This window comes from Polypterus senegalus, chromosome 2 (genome assembly GCF_016835505.1).
Source record: "Polypterus senegalus isolate Bchr_013 chromosome 2, ASM1683550v1, whole genome shotgun sequence".
NCBI classification, from domain to species: Eukaryota; Metazoa; Chordata; class Cladistia; order Polypteriformes; family Polypteridae; genus Polypterus; species Polypterus senegalus.
Genome location: NC_053155.1, coordinates 45,793,565 through 45,816,565, shown reverse-complemented (window position 1 = coordinate 45,816,565; position 23,001 = coordinate 45,793,565). Strand labels below are relative to the sequence as shown.

Below are 23,001 nucleotides of genomic sequence, written 5' to 3'. Positions count from 1 at the left end.
AAAGAGCACCACAGATGCAATGTTTGCTCTGAGGATGTTGATGGAGAAGTTTAGAGAAGGCCAGAAGGAGTTGCATTGCATCTTTGTGGACCTGGAGAAAGCATATGACAGGGTGCCTCGAGAGGAGTTGTGGCATTGTATGAGGAAGTTGGGGGTGGCAGAGAAGTACATAACAGTTGTACAGGATATGTACGAGGAAAGTGTGACAGTGATTAGGTCTGCAGAAGGAGTGACAGATGCATTCAAGTTGGAGGTGGGATTACATCAGGGATTGGCTCTGAGCCCTTTCTTATTTGCAGTGGTGATGGACAGGTTGACAGACAGGTTAGACAGGAGTCCCCATGGACTATGATGTTTGCTGATGACATTGTGATCTGTAGCGATAGTAGGGAGCAGGTTGAGGAGACCCTGGAGAGGTGGAGATATGCTCTAGAGAGGAGAGGAATGAAGGTCAGTAGGAACAAGACAGAATACATGTGTGTAAATTAGAGGGAGGTCAGTGGAATGGTGAGGATGCAGTGAGTAGAGTTGGCAAAGGTGGATTAGTTTAAATACTGGGGGTCAACAGTACAGAGTAATGGGGATTTTGGAAGAGAAGTGAAAAGAGAGTGCAGGCAGGGTGGAATGGGTGGAGAAGAGTGTCAGGAGTAATTTGTGACAGACGGATATCAGCAAGAGTGAAAGGGAAGATGTAGAGGACGGTAGAGAGACCAGCTATGCTATATGGGTTGGAAACGGTGGCACAGACCAGAAAGCAGGAGACAGAGCTGGAGGTGGCAGAGTTAAAGATGCTAAGATTTGCACTGGGCATGACAAGGATAAACAGGATTAGAAATTAGTGCATTAGAGGGTCAGCTCAAGTTGGAAAGTTGGGAGACAAAGTCAGAGAAATGAGATTGTGTTGGTTTGGACATGTGCAGAGGAGAGATTCTGGGTATATTGGGAGAAGGATGCTAAGGATAGAGCTGCCAGGGAAGAGGAAAAGAGGATGGCCTAAGCAAAGGTTTATGGATGTGGTGAGAGAGGACATGCAGGTGATGGGTGTAACAGAACAAGATGCAGAGGACAGAAAGATGTGGAAGAGGATGATCCGCTGTGGTGACCCCTAACGGGAGCAGCCGAAAGAAGAAGTTATTATATGAAGCTTTCAAACATCACAATACTAAGTGAAACCATCCTTTCATCTTCTATAAAAGATGGTCTTGTCCACTACGGGAGTTGGACATCTGAGGTATCCTGTATTTACTCAACCTGGGGGGTTCAATTACAGTATATACAAGCATATATAAGTATGAGTGGCAAAAAAAAGACTCCAAAAGAAATGGAAAAGACAGCTAAAACTTCATCCAAATCTAAACAAATGTCAAGTTCAAGCTCAAGGTTTGGCCTACCAGAGACTGACCTGGAACAGATAGGTGAAAGGCACAGATTTCCCGGGAATTGTTGATGCGGCTGCATCATGCCCAGCTGAGAGTGAAAGTGGAATTGAGTGTGCAAGTGATTTGGGCCAGGATAATTTGTCAATTCCAGAAGGTTCAGTGAAACTGAAAATGGCCTTACCTTCCGTGTTGTCATCTACCCCTTGCGACATCGCCTACAACTGGACATGCTACTTCACCTACAGAGTTCAGGGAAGACCAAAATGATCTGTCCGAGCTGAAGGCAATGATTGCCGCCACGGCCACAGCTCAAGACATAAAGGAGCTCAAAGATAATATAAAGTAGGACATAAATAATATGAGGAAAGAAATAAAGAGCATACTCAAGACAAACGAAAAGCTGTTTCAGGATAACCTTTTAAGCAATCACTTTCAGGCAGCCTATAAAGGTATGCTAGAAAAGATTGCGGAAAAAATACAGGAAAATGCACCTAAATTTGAGAATAAGCTTAGAACACTTGGTGCTCAGTTTGAAGACATTAAGCAAATGTTCACGACTCGTATTGAAATGGTGGAACAACTGGCATCTACTGCTGACGAAAAAGCAACGATTACTAATTCCGGATGCCAAGTGCTTGCAGACAGACTTGCTGCACTGGAAGATGGACGCAGAAGGAATGATATCAGAATTTGAAGGTCTCCCTGAAAATTGTTAAAGTCCAACCCAGTGAAATTCGTAGCTGAACTATTATCTAAAACAATTGGAGATACACAAAGCTATAAAATCCTGGACATTGACACAAATGGATGAAAATACAAATGCCTGGCTTGCAATAGATATAAAATCTTGCAGCACTTCTTTATATTCCTTGCTTTGTACCCCAGTAAATTCAAGTTATTGCCAATATACTAATAGCCCAAATGTGCTTCATTCACTCAGAATATGGAATCAATGCAGGAAGTACTTTAAGATAGAGAAGCTTTTATCTGTGGCACCTTTGCACGATAACCACCCTTTTCCTCCTTCTCAAATGCAGCTTTCAATGTCTGGAAAACATCCAGGATTAAATCACTTAGAGATCTGTTCATAGACAAGTCTTCACATCCTATGAACAATTACACTCCAAATTTAACCTTCCAGCAATACATTTCTTTCACTACCTTCAAATCAGAAACTTTGTTAAACAAAACCTGCACGATTTTCCTCACCTACCACCTACTTCTACTTCTACTTTGGAAAAAATATTGATTAGTCTTGAGGACTCAGGCATTTCTCTAACATATAAAAACATTTTAAAGTCCCTCCTTTTTAAAGATCCCAGAGTACATTGGGAAAAGGATAAACTGGAAGAATTGTAACTCACCTCTTTTTAGTCATTGGGTAACCGATGTTATGTACTACTTGTAACTGGAAAAAATTAAATACTCATTTAGTGGATCTGTGCAAACCTTTTTTTAAAACCTGGCAGGATCTAATTAATAGTATTTTAGGATAAGCATTTAAATTGAGGAAGCAAAATCTCTTCCCCTTTTCATTCTATTTATTTACTTAATTATCTTTACTACTGTTAAAATTTCACTAATGTTGGCCTAGCTCTCATTCTCATGGGTGGGTGTTGACATTTTGTAACATTTGACTTGCTTATATGGAATGTTGTTTGATTTTAATAAATTCAATAAAATGTTAAAAAAAATAAAAATGTAAAAAAAAAATAAACACTATAAAGTTGTGGAGAATGATAGACAACTCTGATAGCAATGGACACAGCCAGCCTTTCATAGTGTTCTGGTTCATTGTAAACCACACTCACATACATAATCACAATCCCAAACATATTCCATAGATTTTAAAAAATGTACTTTGTATATGTTGGATATACTATGTATGTTTGTACATAATTTTGTAATTGAGTTTAACATGTCTGCCTCTAAATTGTTCCTGCATTTTACCTTATTTGATGATAATTATTGGTAAGCAGTGGACAGAGCAAAAAATCCAGGAGGACTTGGGGTAGGTTATCTTCTTGATAGTTACCAAGCTGCTACAAGTTAATTTCCTGTAATGACAATAATCCCTCTATATATAAGCGGTCGGGTGTCCTTCCGTCCTGTGAGTGCTACGCTAGCACGGAGTTTCACACACGCCCCGTCCATTTTGCAATGCACGATGGGATTTGTAGTTATGTTTTTCCAGGTTAAAGATGATTTTCCACTCCAGACTGTGCGATATCTTCTTCTTCTTTCTTACTATATTAATTATAGTATATAATTGTCCTTCCATCCCGTGAGTGGAAAGCGTAGCGGTATTCCGCTTATCACAGACTTACTACTTGCAGCTTGCGGTACGAAGCGACATGATGTGAGCAGAGTTCTGGTGCTCCCATCGTTCCCTTGCTTTTGTGTGCGATGCGCTGGAAAAATAGACAATTATGTCTCTGGAACATTAATGTTGATGGAGTACAAATGCCTCACCGCGTAGTAAATATCAGGGGGGTTCAAAAGGGCGACCTCAATATAGAAAAAAGTTTAAATTTCATCATAAAAATAACAGAAACTACGAGTATTAAAGTAATACCGCTCAAATGCAATATAACCAAATTAATGAGTTTGTATAAAATATCAAATTGATCTACATATTGAATTGCCTTAAGAAGTGGTCAACTTAAAAGTCGGTCGCCTTAAAAGGCGGGTCAGCCTAGTAAGAGAATAAATAACACCTAAAGAAATATGCCTGAAGATTTAGGAAGCAAAAGTGTATTACTAAATTAGATTCTTTGTGGCACACCATGACAGAGTTTCTGCTTTACTAACTGTAAGTTACTTTTAATGAAAATTAGGGAAGTTAAGCCAGTAGACAATTTCCCTTCCATGCTGAAGTGGCTTTAATTGGAACATAAAGCAGAATGGTAAGTCTGAATTATCCTTGTTATTAATTATTTTCTATTTATGTTAATTAAATGCAGTTAGCGATTTGGTGCTTGCTTTTCACAGTCTTAGCACTCTTCTGTAATTTTACATTTGAAACAGTTTAGTAGAGTCTGAATAGATGGCTATCATTGTTTCCACAGAATTTGTTTTCACTGTCATTAAATCTGGCTGTGTGCAAGAGTGTGCATGAAATGGACCAATGTCCTATTCAGGGATAATTCATGCCAGGATACGTTCTGCTTACAACAACTGTGACCTGAAAGTGGCCTCTATAGAAAGCTAATAGATGAATCCTTCTATGGCTGCTGCATTAATACCTCAATTATCTATTTTTTAACAAACGTTCTGCTGGAGATGTATTATTTGACTTTAAAAGCATAGAAGTCATGAAGTCATTAGTTTTTCTTGCTTTAAGACAGGGTACTGAGCAAAATCCATCAACCTACCTTGTATAGTACAGATTTTAAGTCTGCATTCTTAGTTAATTGATTGATTTCATATTTATTTTCCAATTGCCACATAATACATAATGTACATGTTAGTTCTAATTCATAATTATTTGTGTAGCAATAAAGAAAAGGTAAATCCATAATAAATAATTTATTAAAAGACCTACTCTTTCATCTATAGTTGGAAATAGATTTCATATTAAAATTATTCAAATACAGTATACTTTTGTACTCAAAAACTGCCTTTGGCAGGGAATTATGGCTGCAGATAGCATTTAAACTACAATGAACCTCTGCCTTTAATGATTATCATCTTTTTATTTTACGTAAATTTTAGAAATACAGACTCATGTGTCCATCAATCCACCATGAAACGCATTGGTGGTGTAGCCAGATCCTGTTTTTAAGCATGAATAGCAATATTGCCACTTATAATGATTCTGAAACACCGCTGCTCAACTATGACAGGTTACGGTAGTGACAAGGAGTTACCATCTTGGTACGGTGTAAGGAAAGGTAACTCCAAGATTTTTAAAGCACATCTTCAAATCTCCACATTTGCTAATAAGGGTGCAAGAGAGACCCTGTTAAGTTTCATTTTCTAGAAAGGAAATGTTCAGGGGCAAAAATGAGATAAAGTGAGAGAGAGGTGTAGAAGAAAGACAAGAGGACAGATCTCTTAGAAAGTTGCTGATGGAAGGGCCGAGTGTGTCCTCTGTCTGCTTGATGAGAATATGACACCTTTTATGGTGAACAAGAGGATGTAAGGCTTCCTGGCCAACGGGTAAACACACAATCATCAGCTGAGGAAGGTAGGATCAGTTCACCCACTTTTGGAATGGACTAATAAGACTGGAAGAAGGCTAATACTTGCATGTGTAGATGCCGTGAGGCAGGACGTCACCCCTGGCTGGTTGAAATGAGACTGTCTTGCTCCTATAAGGCACCATATTTCCATTATTGACTTGTTCCTAATATCTGCTTGCAAATAGCTTTTGTTTTAAGCAGTTTTCTTGTTAAGCTATAAATATTTGCTATAGGGAATACAGATTGGAACAAGATATTCAAGTATCACATATAATTTAGGAACTATATGTTGAATGGTAACAATAAAGACACAGATTTGTCTAAAGAGACAGGAAAAACAAAGTAGTGTGAAACTGATTAACTAAAATTGAGCCCAGCAACATCCGTTCATTAATTAATTTTTGAGCTGTGGCCAGTTGACAACAGAGAGAAGAAAAACAAAACATTAAGTCAGCAGCATCTATGGAGAAATCAAAACTCTTGGGGGGTCCATGGTCAGTTATAACAAAGAAAATCAAATAAAAAGCTGTCCAATCTGATAATCTACTAGTTGAAACTTGTTTGAAAGAGAGTTAGCTATTATATGAGACAACAGGAGAAATTCCCAATATGGTCCATTTACAGAAAAAATAGCATACAAGAGAGTGCAGAAATTCCAACTAAAATGTCTGGTTAGAATTGGAGTGCAAAGGCACATTTAGAAAATGGCAAATGATTAAATGCTTCAAAGTTCCTAGGGCTTCAGAATAAAAGAATTCTGTAGGTAGGCCTGAAACTCCTCATACTAGTAGGTAGCAGGAAAGGTGAAATACAGTTGTGCTTGAAAGTTTTTGAACCCTTTAGAATTTTCTATATTTCCTCATAAATATGACCTAAAACATCATCAGATTTTCACTCAAATCCTAAAAGAAGATAAAGAGAAACCAGATAAACAAATGAGACAAAAATATTATACTTGATCATTTATTTATTGAGGAAAATGATTGAATATTACATATTTGTGAGTGGCAAAAGTATGTGAACCTCTAGGATTAGCAGTTAGTTTGAAGGTGCAATTCGAGTCAGGTGTTCTCAATCAATGGGATGACAATCAGGTGTGAGTGGGCACCCTGTGTTATTTAAAGAACAGGTATCTATCAAAGTCTGCTCTTCACAACACGTTTGTGGAAGTGTATCATCGCACGAACAAAGGAGATTTCTGAGGACCTCAGAAAAAGAGCTGTTGAAGCTCATCAGGCTAGAAAAGGTTACAAAACCATCTGTAAAGAGTTTGGACTCCACCAATCGACATTCATACAGATTGTGTACAAATGGAGGAAATTCAAGACCATTGTTACCCTCCCCAGGAGTGGTCGACCAACAAAGATCACTCCAAGAGCAAGGTGTGTAATAGTTGGCAAGGTCAAAAAGGACCCCAGGATAACCTAAGCAACTGAAGGCCTCTCTCACATTGGCTAATGTTCATGTTCATGAGTCCACCATCAGAAGAACACTGAACAACAATGGTTCGCATGGCAGGGTTGCAAGGAGAAAGCCACTGCTCTCCAAAAAAAACACTGCTGCTCACCTGCAGTTTGCTAAAGATCACGTGGACAAACCAGAAGGCTATTGGAAGAATGTTTTGGGGATGGATGAGACCAAAATAGAACTTTTTGGTTTAAATGAAAAGCATTATGTTTGGAGAAAGGAAAACACTGCTTTCCAGCATAAGAACCTTATCCCATCTGTGAAACATGGTGGTGGTAGTATCGTGGTTTGGGCCTGTTTTGCTGCATCTGGGCCAAAACGGCATGCCTTCATTGATTGAACAATGAATTCTGAATTATATCAGAGAATTCTAAAGGAAAATGTCAGGACATCTGTCCATGAACTGAATCTCAAGAGAAGGTGGGTAATGCAGCAAGACAATGACCCTAAGCACACAAGTCGTTCTACCAAAGAATGGTTAAAGAAGAATAAAGTTAATGTTTTGGAATGGCCAAGTCAAAGTCCTGACCTTAATCCAATCGAAATGTTGTGGAAGGACCTGAAGCGAGCAGTTAATGTGAGGAAACCCACCAACATCCCAGAGTTGAAGCTGTTCTGTACGGAGGAATGGGCTAAAATTCCTGCAAGCCATTGTGCAGGAAAGATCAAAAGTTCCCGGAAACGTTTAGTTACAGTTATTGCTGCAAAGGGGGGTCACACCAGATACTGAAAGCAAAGGTTCACATACTTTTGCCACTCACAAATATGTAATATTCGATCATTTTCCTTAATAAATAAATGACCAAGTATAATATTTTTTCTCATTTGTTTAACTGGTTTCTCTTTATCTACTTTTAGGACTTCAGTGAAAATCCGATGATGTTTTAGGTCATATTTATGCAGAAATATAGAAAATTCTAAAGGGTTCATAAACCTTCAAGCACAACTGTATGTGAGATGGCTGGAGCTTTTCTGTGCATTAATGAGAATGCTTGTAAAAGGGTGCACTCAGAGATCTGATGTAGTCTGGCAGCTGTTGAATTTTGCCTGGGCACTTCTGCTCTCTGAATTGATTTTAGAGGTGGCTTCCAAGGTAATAATTCAACCTTCCAATTGCCAGTACAGATCCCTATCCTCCATTGAGGAATTTACTGTTTGCAAATCCACCCTTGAGTTTAAAGCTGAGGAGTTACTTCAAAGTGTACAAGGCAGAGAATCAGAAAGACAGAAAGAGAGAGTAATACGTGAACAGGATAATTTGATTTGATTTATTTGGATTAGTTGGAAAGGGCTTATTTTTTATTTTTTTGCTTAACCCAAAAACTAGTATTACACTGTTCACATTCACACCATAATAATGCTCAACTCCCACAGTTAGTAAAGTAAAAGCTGAGTAATGGAAGGGAAGCTTATAAAGCTAAAAAAAAAAAAATCAGAACAACATCAAATATGTTTGGAATGGACTGTAACTAATTACTGGACTCAAACAATCCAGGGCTCAAGGTTGTGTAGAAGGGGATGTGGACAAAGCTAACGCCCTGAACTAAATTTTGTAATAGATTTTCCCTCCCACTCCCATCTTTTTTCAAAGACAAGTTGTCTTGACCACCCCTACTACAACAGGAACTCCTACCACATCAATTGGAATGGCCAGTGATGAGTCCACCTCTGGCCATCAGAGTGGACTGTCCATAATTGAAGAACAAGTAAGAAGACAACCCGAGGAAGCCACAAACAGCAAAAGCTGCAGGACCAGATGGAGTCAGTCTGCGAGTTCTCAAGCCTTGTACTGACCAACTTTGTGGTGTCCTCTGTCACCTGTTCAGTAAGTCCCTAAGGCTTCAGAAAGTGACACTGCTGTGGAAAGCATCCTGCATTGTTCCTGTTTCAAAGAAGGTGGGCACCTCTTCACCTAAAGACTGCAGACCAGTGGCACTTATGTCTCACATATTAAGTCCCCTTGTTGTAGACCACCTGGACCTACTGCAGTTTGTCTTTTGGACAAAGATTGGAGTGGAGGATGCAATTATCCATCTGCCTCACAAGGCTTACTCTCACCTGGACAAAGCTGGCAGAACTGTGAGGATAATTTTTTTTTATTTCTCTAGTGCCTTTGATACCATCTAAGTGTCCCTTTTAAGGGTATATGATATATGCAGGTGGATGAGATTGTGGTGTCCTGGATAATGGACTATCTGTCAGGCAGACTGCAGTTTGTGAGACTCAAGGACTGTGTTTCTAATACGGATGTGAGCAAAACTGGAGCACCACAAGGATCAGTCCTGTCTCCTGTCCTCTTCACTCTGAACACCTCAGACTATAAAAATAACACCAGGTCATGATACTTGCAGAAATTCTCAAATGATCATGCATTTATGGGATGTACCGATAAGGGGGATGAGACTGAATATAGGAGTCAGGTGAAAAAGTTTGTTTCTTGGTGTAAAGACAATTGTTTGCAACTTAACATCAGCAAAACCAAGGAACTGGTTATTGATCGGTCACTATTCAGAGAGTGAATATTGAGCTGGTGCACTCCTACAAGTACTTGAGAGTGCACATCAATGACAGATTGGACTGGTCTTGAAACACAAGGGAACTATATAAGAAAGTGCAGAGCAGGCTCTTCTTTCTTAGGAGATTGTGTTTCTTTAATGTTCTACAGTCCTGTGGTTGCCAATTTGATCTTCTCTGCTGTGATGTTTTGGGCTGGTAACATCACTTCAAGAGTGGCCCACTGAATTAACAAGCTAAGCAAAAGGACAACCTCAGTTATGGGATGCACTCTAGACCCCCTGTAGGTCATAACAAAAGAGCAAATTAAAACAAAACTGAGTGCAGTTATGAACATTGATGCAGATCCTCTCTCTGACACACTAATACTGTATGAAGAAATGCTGAAGGCACTCCTTTATACTAATGCCTGCATGATACCACACTGTCACAGGGACTGCCAAGTCAGAAGTTTTCTTTTTTAAATTTTCTTCCTTTTTAGTGATTCTGTTGTGTTCAGACCATTGTTTGTGTGTGAGTGTCTGCCTGTCTGTCTGTCTTTTAAGGGTCATCCTCCCTACAGTGGAGACTTATAAAGTGAGTCTATCCACATAAGATTCCAGGTAATTAATTAATAATATAATCAAAAATAGTGTGCTGCTCTTACTCATGCAGGCAGTGTCACTTTCTTTCAGGGAAGCAAAAGAGGGCATGTTAAACCACTTTTTTCTTGTCTTGCTCAATAACAAGAAGTGAAATGGATTAGTAAAATCAGTCCATAGCACTATGTTTATATTTCTACAGTTTGCTTCCACCTAAAATGTTGTTGAGTGTTTTGTGGTAATGACAAAGTCATGAATAGTGAACACACTGCCTTTTGAGCAGTGAAAAAATAGATGAATTTGTACTATAGATTTTCTTGGATTTGATATTATAAATTGGGAAGCATTACAACACAATACAGTGTATTTGTGAATATTATTGATCTTTTTTGCTTCCTAAAATCTAATTTTTCATTGATTACTGCTAGTGGTTTGCTTTGAACTAGTGTGGGGCCGGTAGGGTTGTAGTGTTGGTCACTCAGACTCATTTTGTTTTTAGTTTGACGCTGATCTAAATGGATTCAGTGGTGTATTATTTTACTGTTCACGTTTTGGCACCTAGTAACCACAAAGCCTTTTTATTTTAAGGCATTGCCTAACATCACATTCGATACAGGATCTGATATACTGGATCTAATATAACGGATGGTCTGGTAATCAAATGTTACCCTAAATTAAAGGGTTGTACAGGACATTCAAATACCAAAAGAAAAGGAAAGAAGGAGCCAAAAGGTGCACTACTTCAACTACGTATAGTAGATGCCATTGAAAGGCACAACAAAATAAAAGATCAAAAGAAGAGGGCAGCATGGAGAAATCTGCAATATTTTTCTATAATTTTCTAAGGCCTGAGTTACCTGAGCCTCTTTCAGAAGATACATAATTGTGAAGAAGGGCTGGCAGGAGTTGAAGTAACTTCTGGACAATAGATGACGCAATACATTACTCTTGTAAAAGTGGACTCCAACAGGATGGCAGGAGATTGGTTGTTACCCTCCAAACCTTAGCTGTAGCCCATGATTTATAAGTGTAAAGAATGGGATCATCTGGACATGGTAAGTAAGGCAAACAGGAAGCTGCCTAAAGCTGGCATCACATTATGTGACTTCTAGTCCGAAGGGATGTCAAACTTGAAGACAGCAGTTGCTGATCTTGTGCTGTTCGGGGTTCGCTCCAGCCACATCATCCTTGAACCCAGAACCATTGATACTCATGACCAAAAGAGTCAGTGCAATAAGGGCACATAACCAAGCAAGAGATTGTGCAAAGCGCTTTGTGCTATTATTTTTTTCAAATCCAAACAAAAGTCTAAATCAGGACAGTGCAATCTTCCATAATGAATGAATATTCTCAATCAGAATAGTGTCTTTTGTGGAGGTTAAATGTTCAATAAATAATCGATAAATCAATAAAACAAGGTTAAAACACACATGATCTATCTTTCTCGTAATCCTTAGCTTGCCCCAGTGCCCTCTCACTCTGACGTCTCCACAGCTCACCAAAAGATCTCCTCAGCCCAAGGAAACACCCACCAACATATGCAGTCCACTTTTTATCAGCTTGGATCCCAGTCACTTTAGACAGTGCCTACTGGGGCACCCCAAGCAAGACTGCTTCATCTGTTGTTCACCACCACCTCCAGAAAACCCTAGGGTGGGAGTGCACTCAGAATGGTGGTTTGCTACTAACTCACTGTTCACTCAGTAAAAATAACCCTGACACTCAAGCGCCGGTCACACACGCCTCTTGAGACCAAATCCGACAACCTGTCTCCACCCTGTAACACTGGTTAAGCCGTAATCCATTCTCTTTTCTTTGCCTTTTTTACCTTCTGCTTAACCTCCATGCTTCTCTTTCTTGTCTCTCAATCTCTCAGTTTCTTGCTTTTTATACTATTAGGGAAGCAGGTGTGATGGTGCTGATTATGGAGCTAGTGAGGCAATCAACCAAACAGCACTTATCTGCATGTGAATGCACAAGCACTTATCTGCATGTGAATGCACAATCAGTCGATGACCTCAACAACACTCTGGAGCTGCCCTACAACGTGCACCTGTACCACTGAAGCACAAGGGCTCCTTTATTTATTTATTTTCAAAATAGTAATGTAGTTAGGATATATAGCGGGTTGGATAATGGATGGATGAATAATAATTCTTTGCATTTATATAGCGCTTTCTCACTACTCAAAGCACTCAGCAATTGCAGGTAAAGGGCCTTGTTCAGGAGCCCAACAGAGCAGACTCCCTATTGGCATTTATGGGATTCAAAATGGCATAGATCCCTAACCTCAGAGCCACCACTCCGTCAATACTATGGACACTTCTCATGACAGCTCAAGGATGAAGAATTACACAATTCCATTATGGCTTTCTAGCACAGTTTCACATTTCTAATTAAGAGCAAGCTCCCTTTACTTACAGCCAACAACATGCTGCCTGACTGTGCCAGTGCTGTAAGAGTGCTTTCCAGGAAGGTGAGTTTTGCTGCAATCCATCCTCTTTTTTAATTTTTTCATTCTGTAGTAGTACGTAAGGCACAAGACATAGTATAGCTAAGCCTCTCTTCTACTTGCAATATACAAAACATGTGCTTTCACAGTTTCCTTGAAGCTGAATTTAATGCATTGTACTTCAGATGAACAGCCATTGCTTGGCAGTTCTCATACACATACAAGGCATTCTCTGTGACATTTAAGACAAAATCAAATGTGTGATTATGTCAGGACAAGTCGGAGTCTGGTCAGACTTGCTAGGGATGACAAAGTAAACAACTGCAGTCACAGGAGGGCGCTGTAACTGCCGACAACTTGCTAAGATTATGTCAATTGAGTCTGGAAATTAAAGGAAAAATTGTGTGATATTACAGGGCTTTAAGTAACTTTGAGATTCTGCCTACATAGGTTTTTGATGGATATGGATGAGTAAGAAGCACAGTGGTCTCCGGGGCTCCGGGTTTGATGTTTCCAAGAACCATCTATTATGTCAGAAAAAGGGCAAGTTTATTTGGAACTGAGGCCGGAATAAAGATTAAAGGTATCTTGAGAATATCCAGAAAGTTTCTGACACTAGGCTCATAAAACCCATTACTCATACTCGTCTGACTCCCAATCATCTTGTAGCCTTGGACCTGTTTCCAATTAGGTCCATCACTATTTCCCAGCCTAAAGTGAATAGTGCTTTGTCCTGATCATTACGCCCACTTGGCAGGCCTTCGCCATTACCTAATTCCCGCCACCTGACCCTATATCCATCATCTGACTGGATCTTTCCAACATCCTTACCCTGTGCAGGTGTCTGAGACCTGTTTATCAGTTGACTCCCACCAGCAAGTTGGAATCAGGAAGACCCCCACATAACATACTGGGCCACTCAAATGAATAGCTTCTTGTTGCACACAGACCCCTCAAGGCTAGAGGTCTAGGCACCTGTATCTCTAAAACAATGGCACTGTTTCTTATAAAACACACTTTCCTGGGCTCGCCATCACCTTATGTTAGTGTCCAAGCAGACAGAGAGGAAAAGGCCTAGCCGCTGCAAGTGAAAGAAACCGGCCTATCTAGTTTTCTCTCATGGTTAAAGTAAACAAAGTACACAGTGTCCTTGACTGAAGTTTTGCAGATTGGCAGCAAGATATTAGTGTTTTGCAGCTGAAAACAGAAAAACAATAAAATAGGTAGGTGCAGGCTTTTTATGACTTAACCCTCGCTATACTAGAGTGCACTGACACTTTGAATATATGCAAATCATCAACTTTAAGAATATACCTGTATTCACGAGAGGAGTTGGGACAAAGGCACAGAGGCGGAAAGGAAAAGAGGACAAATTCCAGAGAGAGAAAATGTAGGAAAAGAGAGAGCTTCCATGAAACTCTGTGGTGGGCATTGTTTTTAAATTCCAGTGTTATTTTCACCAAAAGAAAAAGTCAAAAATTTCATTTAATTTTACAGAAACATGTAAAAACCAAAACATTAACATAAATTTGTAATAAACGTATGTCTAGTGTCCACTACTGTACTGAGGTAGATTTAATACATGTTCTTTGTGTGATATGTTTTGAAGCAATCATCAATGGACAGCCTGCGCATGGGATGGTAGAATGTTAGTGCCTGATCTACACAATGGACATGCTGATTGTGTCATTGTAGGTTACCACTGTGCAAGGATTATTGACTCCCACATTTTCCGAGACATACACAGTACATTGAAAGTTTTTGAATTGTGAACACAGAGAGCTAATGTCTCTCTTGTCCTTGCACTTGATTACAATCATTTTGGCTTTTTTCCATACAGCTATTGTGTCACCAAGAACCTTCATGTGACTGATTACTTAAGACACATCAAACCAGTTCAGACATACAGTGCATTATGTATCAGTTCCACTATCTGTGTCAAAGTCTGATGACCAATTCACATTGTTATCACTGTTGCTCGATTCAAACAATCATTCAGTTTCAGTTTGTTCTAAAACTGGCTTTATGGCTTTTCATTTGCCGTTGTGTTTTAGGTTGAAGACTCTGTCCCACTCAAGAATATTGCAAGACAGTCAATGTAAAGTGGCAGCAGGCATAGAAATATTCATGACATTTTGCAGCATGTTATTTCATTCACTAGATGGCAGTAAAAAACCTGAGGATTATTCAGGGTTAACACTGTAAAATGAATCCCTACACATCACCACAAGTCTGACTTGGGCTTTATCGTGGAATTCTGAGCCCAGGTCACACTCGGGGTTAATATCAAGGACCCTAATGACAGATGAGTCATCTTTAAATAGAACCCTACAGTAGATTTTATCACACACCTGTGATTGGTCAGTTCCTCTCAGGGTCTTATATAGAGGGTACATGGGGAAAGTAGTTGCACAGCAGCTTAACTGTTCTTCACTTCTACCCTCAGCTAGGAAAAACATGACCAACCAAAAGACCCCAGAAATCACCAAAGCTAAGACTTCATATCCACCTCTTCCCGTCCATTCACTATTTAAATGGTGCATATTTAGATCTTTAGAGTCATTTAACCAGAACAGGAGGCAGACCCTTTGATGTTGGACCAATGTACGCTTAGCTTTAACAATTCACTTCAAAAGATTTACTACAATGATCTGGATCTGCAGAGACTAACACATTAGACTTCTAGTGGGACTCTGACCCCTTCAAGTGTGCCACTGAATAAACCTAATGCAGGTTTCGGTCAATCATCTCAGTCAGTCATTATCCAACCCACTATATCCTAACACAGGGTCACGGGGGTCTGCTGGAGCCAATCCCAGCCAACACAGGTCACAAGGCAGGAACAGATCCCCAAGCAGAGTGCCAGCCCACCGCAGGTCAATGATCTCATTTCAGATATTGTTTTCTGCTTTAAGTGAAGAAAATGCAAATGAGACAAACATTTAACAAAATTAAACAAGCAGTAAATGTAGCTTGAGTGTTAATTGCTTTCAGTAGTAGTGATATTTATAATTGTGTATGCTTAAATTGTAATTGCACAGTGTAGTACAGGAATTGAGGGGGATATAAAACTATACAGTATGACGTTTCTATTCTGGATTTTAGGATTATCTTCAAGATGTGACACTAGCTTCATGAGGAATATTTTTTTAACAAAGTAATCAAGAAAATTGAAGCCTGGGATATAATTTCCATTGTCAAAGAAAAAAATGTTTGCCTTTCCTTACTCTCTAGCAACAACAACTCAAGGAAGATGCTGAGACAAAAGTCTTCAAGTCTTCATTTTCCTTAGCTAATTTTACCAAAGTAACATTGCAAGCCTGGCATTGTGTGGACATTTTTTTTTTATCCAGGTTTACTAATGGTGTAAAAAAAAGAGTTGTGGGCATTTCCTTGGGAACCCACCACATCATTTTATAACTTTATGCAGTTTTTCTCTTAAATCAATCAATGAAATAAGTACGTGTTTAAAAAGATTTAGTATCAGCCTAAACTAATGTACATTTTTCTTGTATTTGATCATGCTGTCCAGGTTCATGTGACCTCTGATGTATTTTCTCATTATATTTTAGATAAATATGTATTTTCTTATTACATTTTATATAAACTTAGACTGCTGAAGTTTCCTAAAACCTCGGATCCCACTTCCCAGACTCATATTGCCTTGTACAATCACCTGTTGATCCCTAGAGGTTTTCTGATGTACTTCTATAAAAAATTGTTAGTTCATTAATCTTAATTTTCTTAGCCAGCTATTTTTAAAATTAAAACTATGCTTACAGATCACAGCAAGTCATAAGTTACTAAGTATAATTTCACGGCGGTATTATAGGTTTCTGTCTTTTCACAAGTGACCTTAAGCCTGTTTATATAAATCACATCCCTCTGGCCAGTAAAGGAAGCTGGGGTCAGTTCCAGAGCAATACATGTCTTTCTTTGGTCACTGCAAAACATTCTGTTTTGTCTTTGATTATACTGTTTTTTCAATAAAGTATTGTAAGTTATTTTATTATTTCAATGTTCACAATTATTGAACTGCACAAACGTAAACTGAATTTATCTGTTTCAACCAGAGACACATCATTAGGCAACAACCTGTATAACTACAGTGTAGTAATGCTTCGTTATAGTGTATGTCCTCTCTGACATCATTAACAATACAGAGAGTCAACACGTCACACTATATAATTCTACATTTGATAACTTAGGAAGCTGTATATCTGCTTAACAATGCATAACTACCATGTAGTTAAGTAGAAAGTGTAATAGTGCAAGCACGGATGGCATCCTAACTTAAAACAAAGCATGTAAATTATGAGGATAGTGATTTAGTTTAAAAATGTATACAAGAAAATCAAGGAATATAAAGAGGAAGCTGCAGCAAAAAGAAGAGTGACAAAGTAAAACCTAGCTGACCAACAGTCTCTCTCTCTCTCTCTCTCTCTCCCCCCATGTTGCACACTTGTCCACTTTAAACATAATAGTTGAAGCAGGGGCAATGCCAGTGTTGGGCACAGTTGGGTCTAGGCCCGCACACTTTTCTCATTGACTTACCAAATAGCTTAGCTTTTTAGTTAATTTTTTTCCTCAAATGAAAATTGCCTGTACGCATACATGTCCCTTGATTAAAATATCAGATGATTATAGGCTTGTACACTAGGAAACTTTATCACTAGAAAAGGTCCTTTAACTTTTAAAAAGTACATTAAAAGTACATATATGGCGACTATACGGCATATGCCTGCATAGTAAGGTTTAGAAAATAAGACTAACGTAAAATGTTGCTATACTGGTCAAAAGTATATCATCATTTGTAAGTATCATTTGTAAGCTGAATTACATTAGTGTTAAAAAATTCAAACTAGAGGGACAAAAAAGCATCATTTAAGTTAGTATGAATGGACTTATATAAATTTTTTTTTGTAAATAAATGTATATTTAACAGTAATGAAATGACATTAGGGACACTTGTGACAAATTTAGGGACACCTTTACATGAAATCCTGAGGTCACCACTGGGCTGAAGTACCAAATAATTCCTCTAACCCTCTGTTCTCTATTTCATATCCTCTCTGTTTTGCTCTGGCGTCTCTACTTCAATGCCAATTGAAACTTAGCCCAGAATCACCCCTGAATTCTTAGCATTAAAAACCACTGACAAGGAGAAACTTTTAAACTGTGGCTAGGACTTTTGTCCAGGACAACCCTTGGAATCACTTATGGACCAAGAACTGGTTTTATAATATCTGAGACCATTTCATCAGAGCATTCTAGCAGCGTCATGTATTCCTGCACCTTGGGCCATTTTTCATAGTTAAATACACAAAAAAAGACCTAACTTCAAATAAAAGAGATTAATTACAAAATACCTTTTATAATATATATCACACAAGTTGTCCATTCTTTTTTTTATCTCTCTGCACTGCTACTCTTCCAAGGCAAGTGTTGCCTCTTTCTGCTCTCAGTTTCAACTCACCTGTAAAAGGCAGTGCAGCCAGGACTTTGCCAATTGGAAGCACTTCCGGGCTACACAGAAGTCCCCAAGAATGGGGAGTGTAAGTCCCTGAAGAAACCCTTTGTGGCAGGGCCGCTCTCCTGGACTACAATTCCTGGCATTCCCTGCAGGTATTCAAATGGGTACTGTAGCCCAGCGATGCTGCCACATAGCGTATGGATGAAGACAATAAGCTGAAAATAATGCCTTCTCCTGTCTTTTCATAATATTGGCATCCCTGCCAGGTAAGGTTCCCAAGTTAAGTCCGGCCTTTGATGCCAGTCCTCATGTGATCTCCCTCACAAAGCCCTGGCACACATGATAGTTCCAAGACGTCCTGCCTTCTATCATATGCATCAAAATTCCAGATGCTCTAGTTATAAATCATTTTATCTTGGGGTGTTTTTCTTTGGTTATCAGCTGGTCACCATGGCTTCTACTACACTTCAGTGCCTAAACTAGTCATAAACATTTCTCAGTGTCACTGGTGGTCTCCATTTTGTTACACTGACAATAGCAACGGGCTCTTTAGCTACTAATAAGAATTGATTCTGTTAGGTCCATCTATGCTACTTTTATCCTAAACATCCTCATAACTATCTGCTACAAATTACAAATTAATTCCTTCGTAAGAACTCTTTAATTAGGGATATCTAAACTAACACATGATCATTGTGTTTTAAATAAAAATGATGCATTGTGTAATTTAATAAGCAACATCTTTTGATGATATATTTGTTTGTTATCTTTTTCAGCTCACTGAGTTGAGATATCTACATTTTTTTGCAGTATTGCAAGTAATGGGCAAACTTCAGGCTCAGTGCTGGGTGCCAAAAACCCTTCCATGTGATGTCAAAGTGGAAAGAAATAAAACCAAAATTATATTTGATTGTCAAGCTCGACATTTAACACAAGTGCCTACAGGGATTGCTCATAATGTTACACATTTGATCCTTCATAAAAATAAAATCAACATTTGTAAAATGTCTTTACAAAATCTGAAAAACCTTACCTACCTAGACTTACGCTGGAATTATCACCAACAAGGACCAACAATTATTTCTGATGGAGCTTTCTCTTCTTTGACAAAACTTAAATCTTTGTTATTGGATGGTAATAATCTCAAAATGATACCAAGAGATCTCCCTCCGGGACTGAACAATTTAAATCTGGATTCAAATTCTCTCTTTTCAGTAAACAATAAAGAACTTTTAAATCTTCCAAACATTGCTGAAATATCTCTGAGAAAGAATTGTTATTACAGAAATCCTTGCAACTATTCACTAGATTTAGGAAATATTTTTGCAAACCTGAGCAAGTTAACTGTGTTATTTTTGTCATTCAATAACTTGACAAAAGTACCAAAAGATTTACCAGAAAATCTTGAAAAGCTGGATCTCAGATCCAATAAAATACAGCACATTGAGGAGAGTGTATTCAGGCATCTAATAAAGTTGAAATATCTTGACCTCTCCGGTAACTGTCCTCACTGTTTTAATGCTCCATTCCCATGTGTGCCTTGCCCCAATGAGGGTTTCATCAGCATCCATGACAATGCTTTTCAGAACCTTACCCAGCTAAGTGGGTTGGCTCTCTCAGAAAATTCCCTGAAGCAAGTCAAAACTGCATGGTTTGAAAACTGTCAAAATATTAAACACCTGTATCTTTCGTTTAACCAGTTGATGAATGAGATCGCAGAAGCAAAGTTTTTAAGCAAAATTACTAAAGTGGAGAAAATTGATTTATCATTTAATTATGCACCCAAAAGTTACCCTAAAAAATTGAGACTTTCTACAACATTCAACCAGCTAAACTCTCTTCAGGTTCTAGATATCAGTGGCTATGTGTTTCAGGAAATTGACATGAATGACTTAGCACCACTGTTTCAACTGCCAAAACTCTCCATACTGAATTTAGCAACTAACTTCATACGACATGCAGACTTTGCTGTTTTACAGAAATTTAAAAATCTGAAGATTGTCTGTTTATCTGAAAACAGATTGTCCCCTGAGGAGAACAATAAATCGATTACTCATGGCGTAGGCTATACAAACAGTATTGCTGTAAATCAGCCTCAAATGTCAGAATACTTTAAAAATAGTAAGCTTGATTTTAATGAAAAAAATCACATATTAGTAAGTAATTTGGTAGTAAAAACCAAGTGTTCTGATTATGGGAAAGTACTAGACTTAAGTTTGAATAACATTTTTTATATTGCACCTGAACAGCTCAAGAGTTTTGGGGACATTGCTTGTCTAAACCTCTCAAGAAATGGCATTTCAGCTGCTTTGAATGGAACTGAATTTACCTATCTGCAAAGACTGAAGTATCTGGACTTTAGCTTTAACAAGATTGACTTGGCTTATGACTATGCCTTTTCTGAATTAAAACTATTGGAGGTTTTGGATCTCAGTTATAATTCCCATTATTTTACTGCCAAAGGAGTGACCAGAAAACTAACATTTATTAGCAAATTGCACCATTTAAAAGTGCTGAACATGAGTTACAATGAAATATTTTCTTTAACTGACACAGAAATGAAGAGTAGGACTCTAAAAGAGCTAAGATTTCAAGGCAACAGACTTGATATTCTATGGAAAGAGGGTGACAAACGATACGTTAATCTTTTCAAGGATCTCACAAGTTTGAAAGTGCTTGATTTATCATACAACAAGATAAAAATGATTCCAACCAAAGTTTTTTTTGCTTTACCAAAAACTTTAACCATACTACACTTACATAATAATAAATTAAAATATTTTCAATGGGAGAATCTAAAGAATCTCTCAATTGAAGTACTTAATCTACATGTAAACAAGTTAACACATGTAACAAAAGATCTTGGGATGCTATCAGACACCTTACGAATACTCGATCTAAGTTATAACAGCATTGCCGAGCTCTCAGATGGCTTTCTCCAAGCAGCCAAGAATCTTCATAGTCTCTTTTTGGATTACAATCAACTAACAGTGATAAACCAGTCAACATTTCTCTCAGGATCAAACAATTACTTGAAGGTATTGTCACTGAAAGGGAACCCATTTCGCTGTACTTGTGACCTCATGGACTTTCTAATGTGGATAGATCAAAGTGATGTTCACATTCAACGCCTTGCCACTGATGTCACCTGTTCCTCACCTGGAGAACAAAAAGGAAGGGCAGTTGTAACCTTTGACCTTTATTCGTGTGTTAATGGAAGTATGTCAGCAATACTATTTGTGTTATGGTTTGTTTTGGTTACTCTTACTTTGATTGTAGCATTTGCAAAGCATTTGTTTTACTGGGACGCCTGGTATTTCTATCATTTTTTCATTGCCAGATTAAAGGGTTATAGAGCATTGGAACATAATAATAACACATTTGATGCTTTTATAGCTTATGACACCAAAGATTCATTTGTGACAGACTGGGTTGTAAATCATCTAAGAGTTCAGCTTGAAGATCAAGGTGAACGACTCTTCATAACATGCTTAGAAGAAAGAGATTGGCAGCCAGGGGTTCCTGTCATTGATAACCTTTCTCAAAGCATCCAGCGCAGTGGAAAGACAGTGTTTGTGCTAACGGAAAACTATATAAAGAGTGGAAACTTCAAAGTAGCCTTTTATTTGGCACATCAAAGACTGCTCGATGAAAATGTTGATGTGATTGTACTTATCTTACTTGAACCAGTGCTGCAGCATTCCCAGTTTTTAAGATTAAGGAAAAGGTTATGCAAAAATTCAGTTTTAAAGTGGCCAGCAAATCCAAAGGCAGAGGTCTGGTTTTGGCAGTGCTTAAGAAATGTCATTAAAGTAGAAGGTTGTTTGTTGTATAACAGGGCCTATTCCAGTTATTTTATGCCACATTATGGCAATTCTATCAAGAGTGAACAAAACTAGCAAAAGCCAAGAACTACAAAATTGTTAACTTTTTAGATAAACTTTCCATTATTCCCTTTTAAAACATAAACTCACTTAAAGAACAATCAGCTTATTAGTTAATAAAAATAAAGTAATCCTATATTATTATCGAAACTTTAAAAAGTCAATGGAACTCAAACTATCTGTTTTGCTTAATTTATATTTAACAGGCATTCAACGTTGATCAGTTCATCTTTCAATCTATTTGTTCTCATTTGATCAGCTGTTAACTGCATACTGTGTTTGTGTTTGTTGAACAAACCAGTTGTTTTGCATGGCAAAACCCATTGCACGTTAAAAGTACTCAATATACAAAAATGCTCATACTACAGTATCATCTGCTACATTAGTTTAACAGCATCTCAGAACACATGCATAAATGCTACAAAAACTGTTGTTTCAGTTTATTTAAGCCATGCTGCTATTTCTATGTCCTTTAGTTTACATTTGTGGACATTCTCTCATATAGAGTATTTACACATACCTGTATACTCAGCAAAAAAAGAAACGTTCCTTTTTCCAGGACTGTGTATTTCAACAATAATGTTTTAAAAATCCAAATAACTTTACAGATCTTCATTGTAAAGGGTTTAAACAATGTTTTCCATGCATGTTCAATTAACCATAATCAATTAATTAACATGCACCTGTGGAATGGTCGTTAAGACCTTAACAGCTTACAGAAAGTAGGCATTTAAGGTCACAGTTCTAAAAACGCAGGACACTAAAGAGACTTGTCTACCGACTGTGAAAAACACCCAAAGAAAGATGCCCAGGGTCCCTGCTCATCTGCGTGAACGTGCATTAGGCATGTTGCAGGGAGGCATGAGGACTGCTGATGTGGCATGGGCAATAAATTGCCATGTCCTCACTGTGAGACGCCTAAGACAGCGCTACAGGGAGACAGGAAGGACAGCTGATCATCCTCGCAGTGGAAGAGCCTGGATCTCAATCCCATTGAGCACGTCTGGGACCTGTTGGATCGCAGGGTGAGGGCTAGGGCCATTCCCCAGAAATGTCCAGGAACTTGC

At 38.3% G+C, this 23,001-nt stretch overlaps 1 protein-coding gene across 1 annotated transcript; it reads left to right on the top strand.

The window, feature by feature from the left end:
• The first annotated feature begins 4,236 nt into the window (after window positions 1-4,236).
• LOC120522876 (toll-like receptor 8) lies at window positions 4,237-22,024 on the top strand. The gene is made up of 2 exons (XM_039743620.1): window positions 4,237-4,285; window positions 18,827-22,024. Exons 1-2 carry the CDS (start codon window positions 4,283-4,285, stop codon window positions 21,947-21,949), a joined length of 3,126 nt encoding a protein of 1,041 aa, XP_039599554.1. The 5' UTR covers window positions 4,237-4,282; the 3' UTR covers window positions 21,950-22,024.
• The last annotated feature ends 977 nt before the right edge of the window (window positions 22,025-23,001 follow it).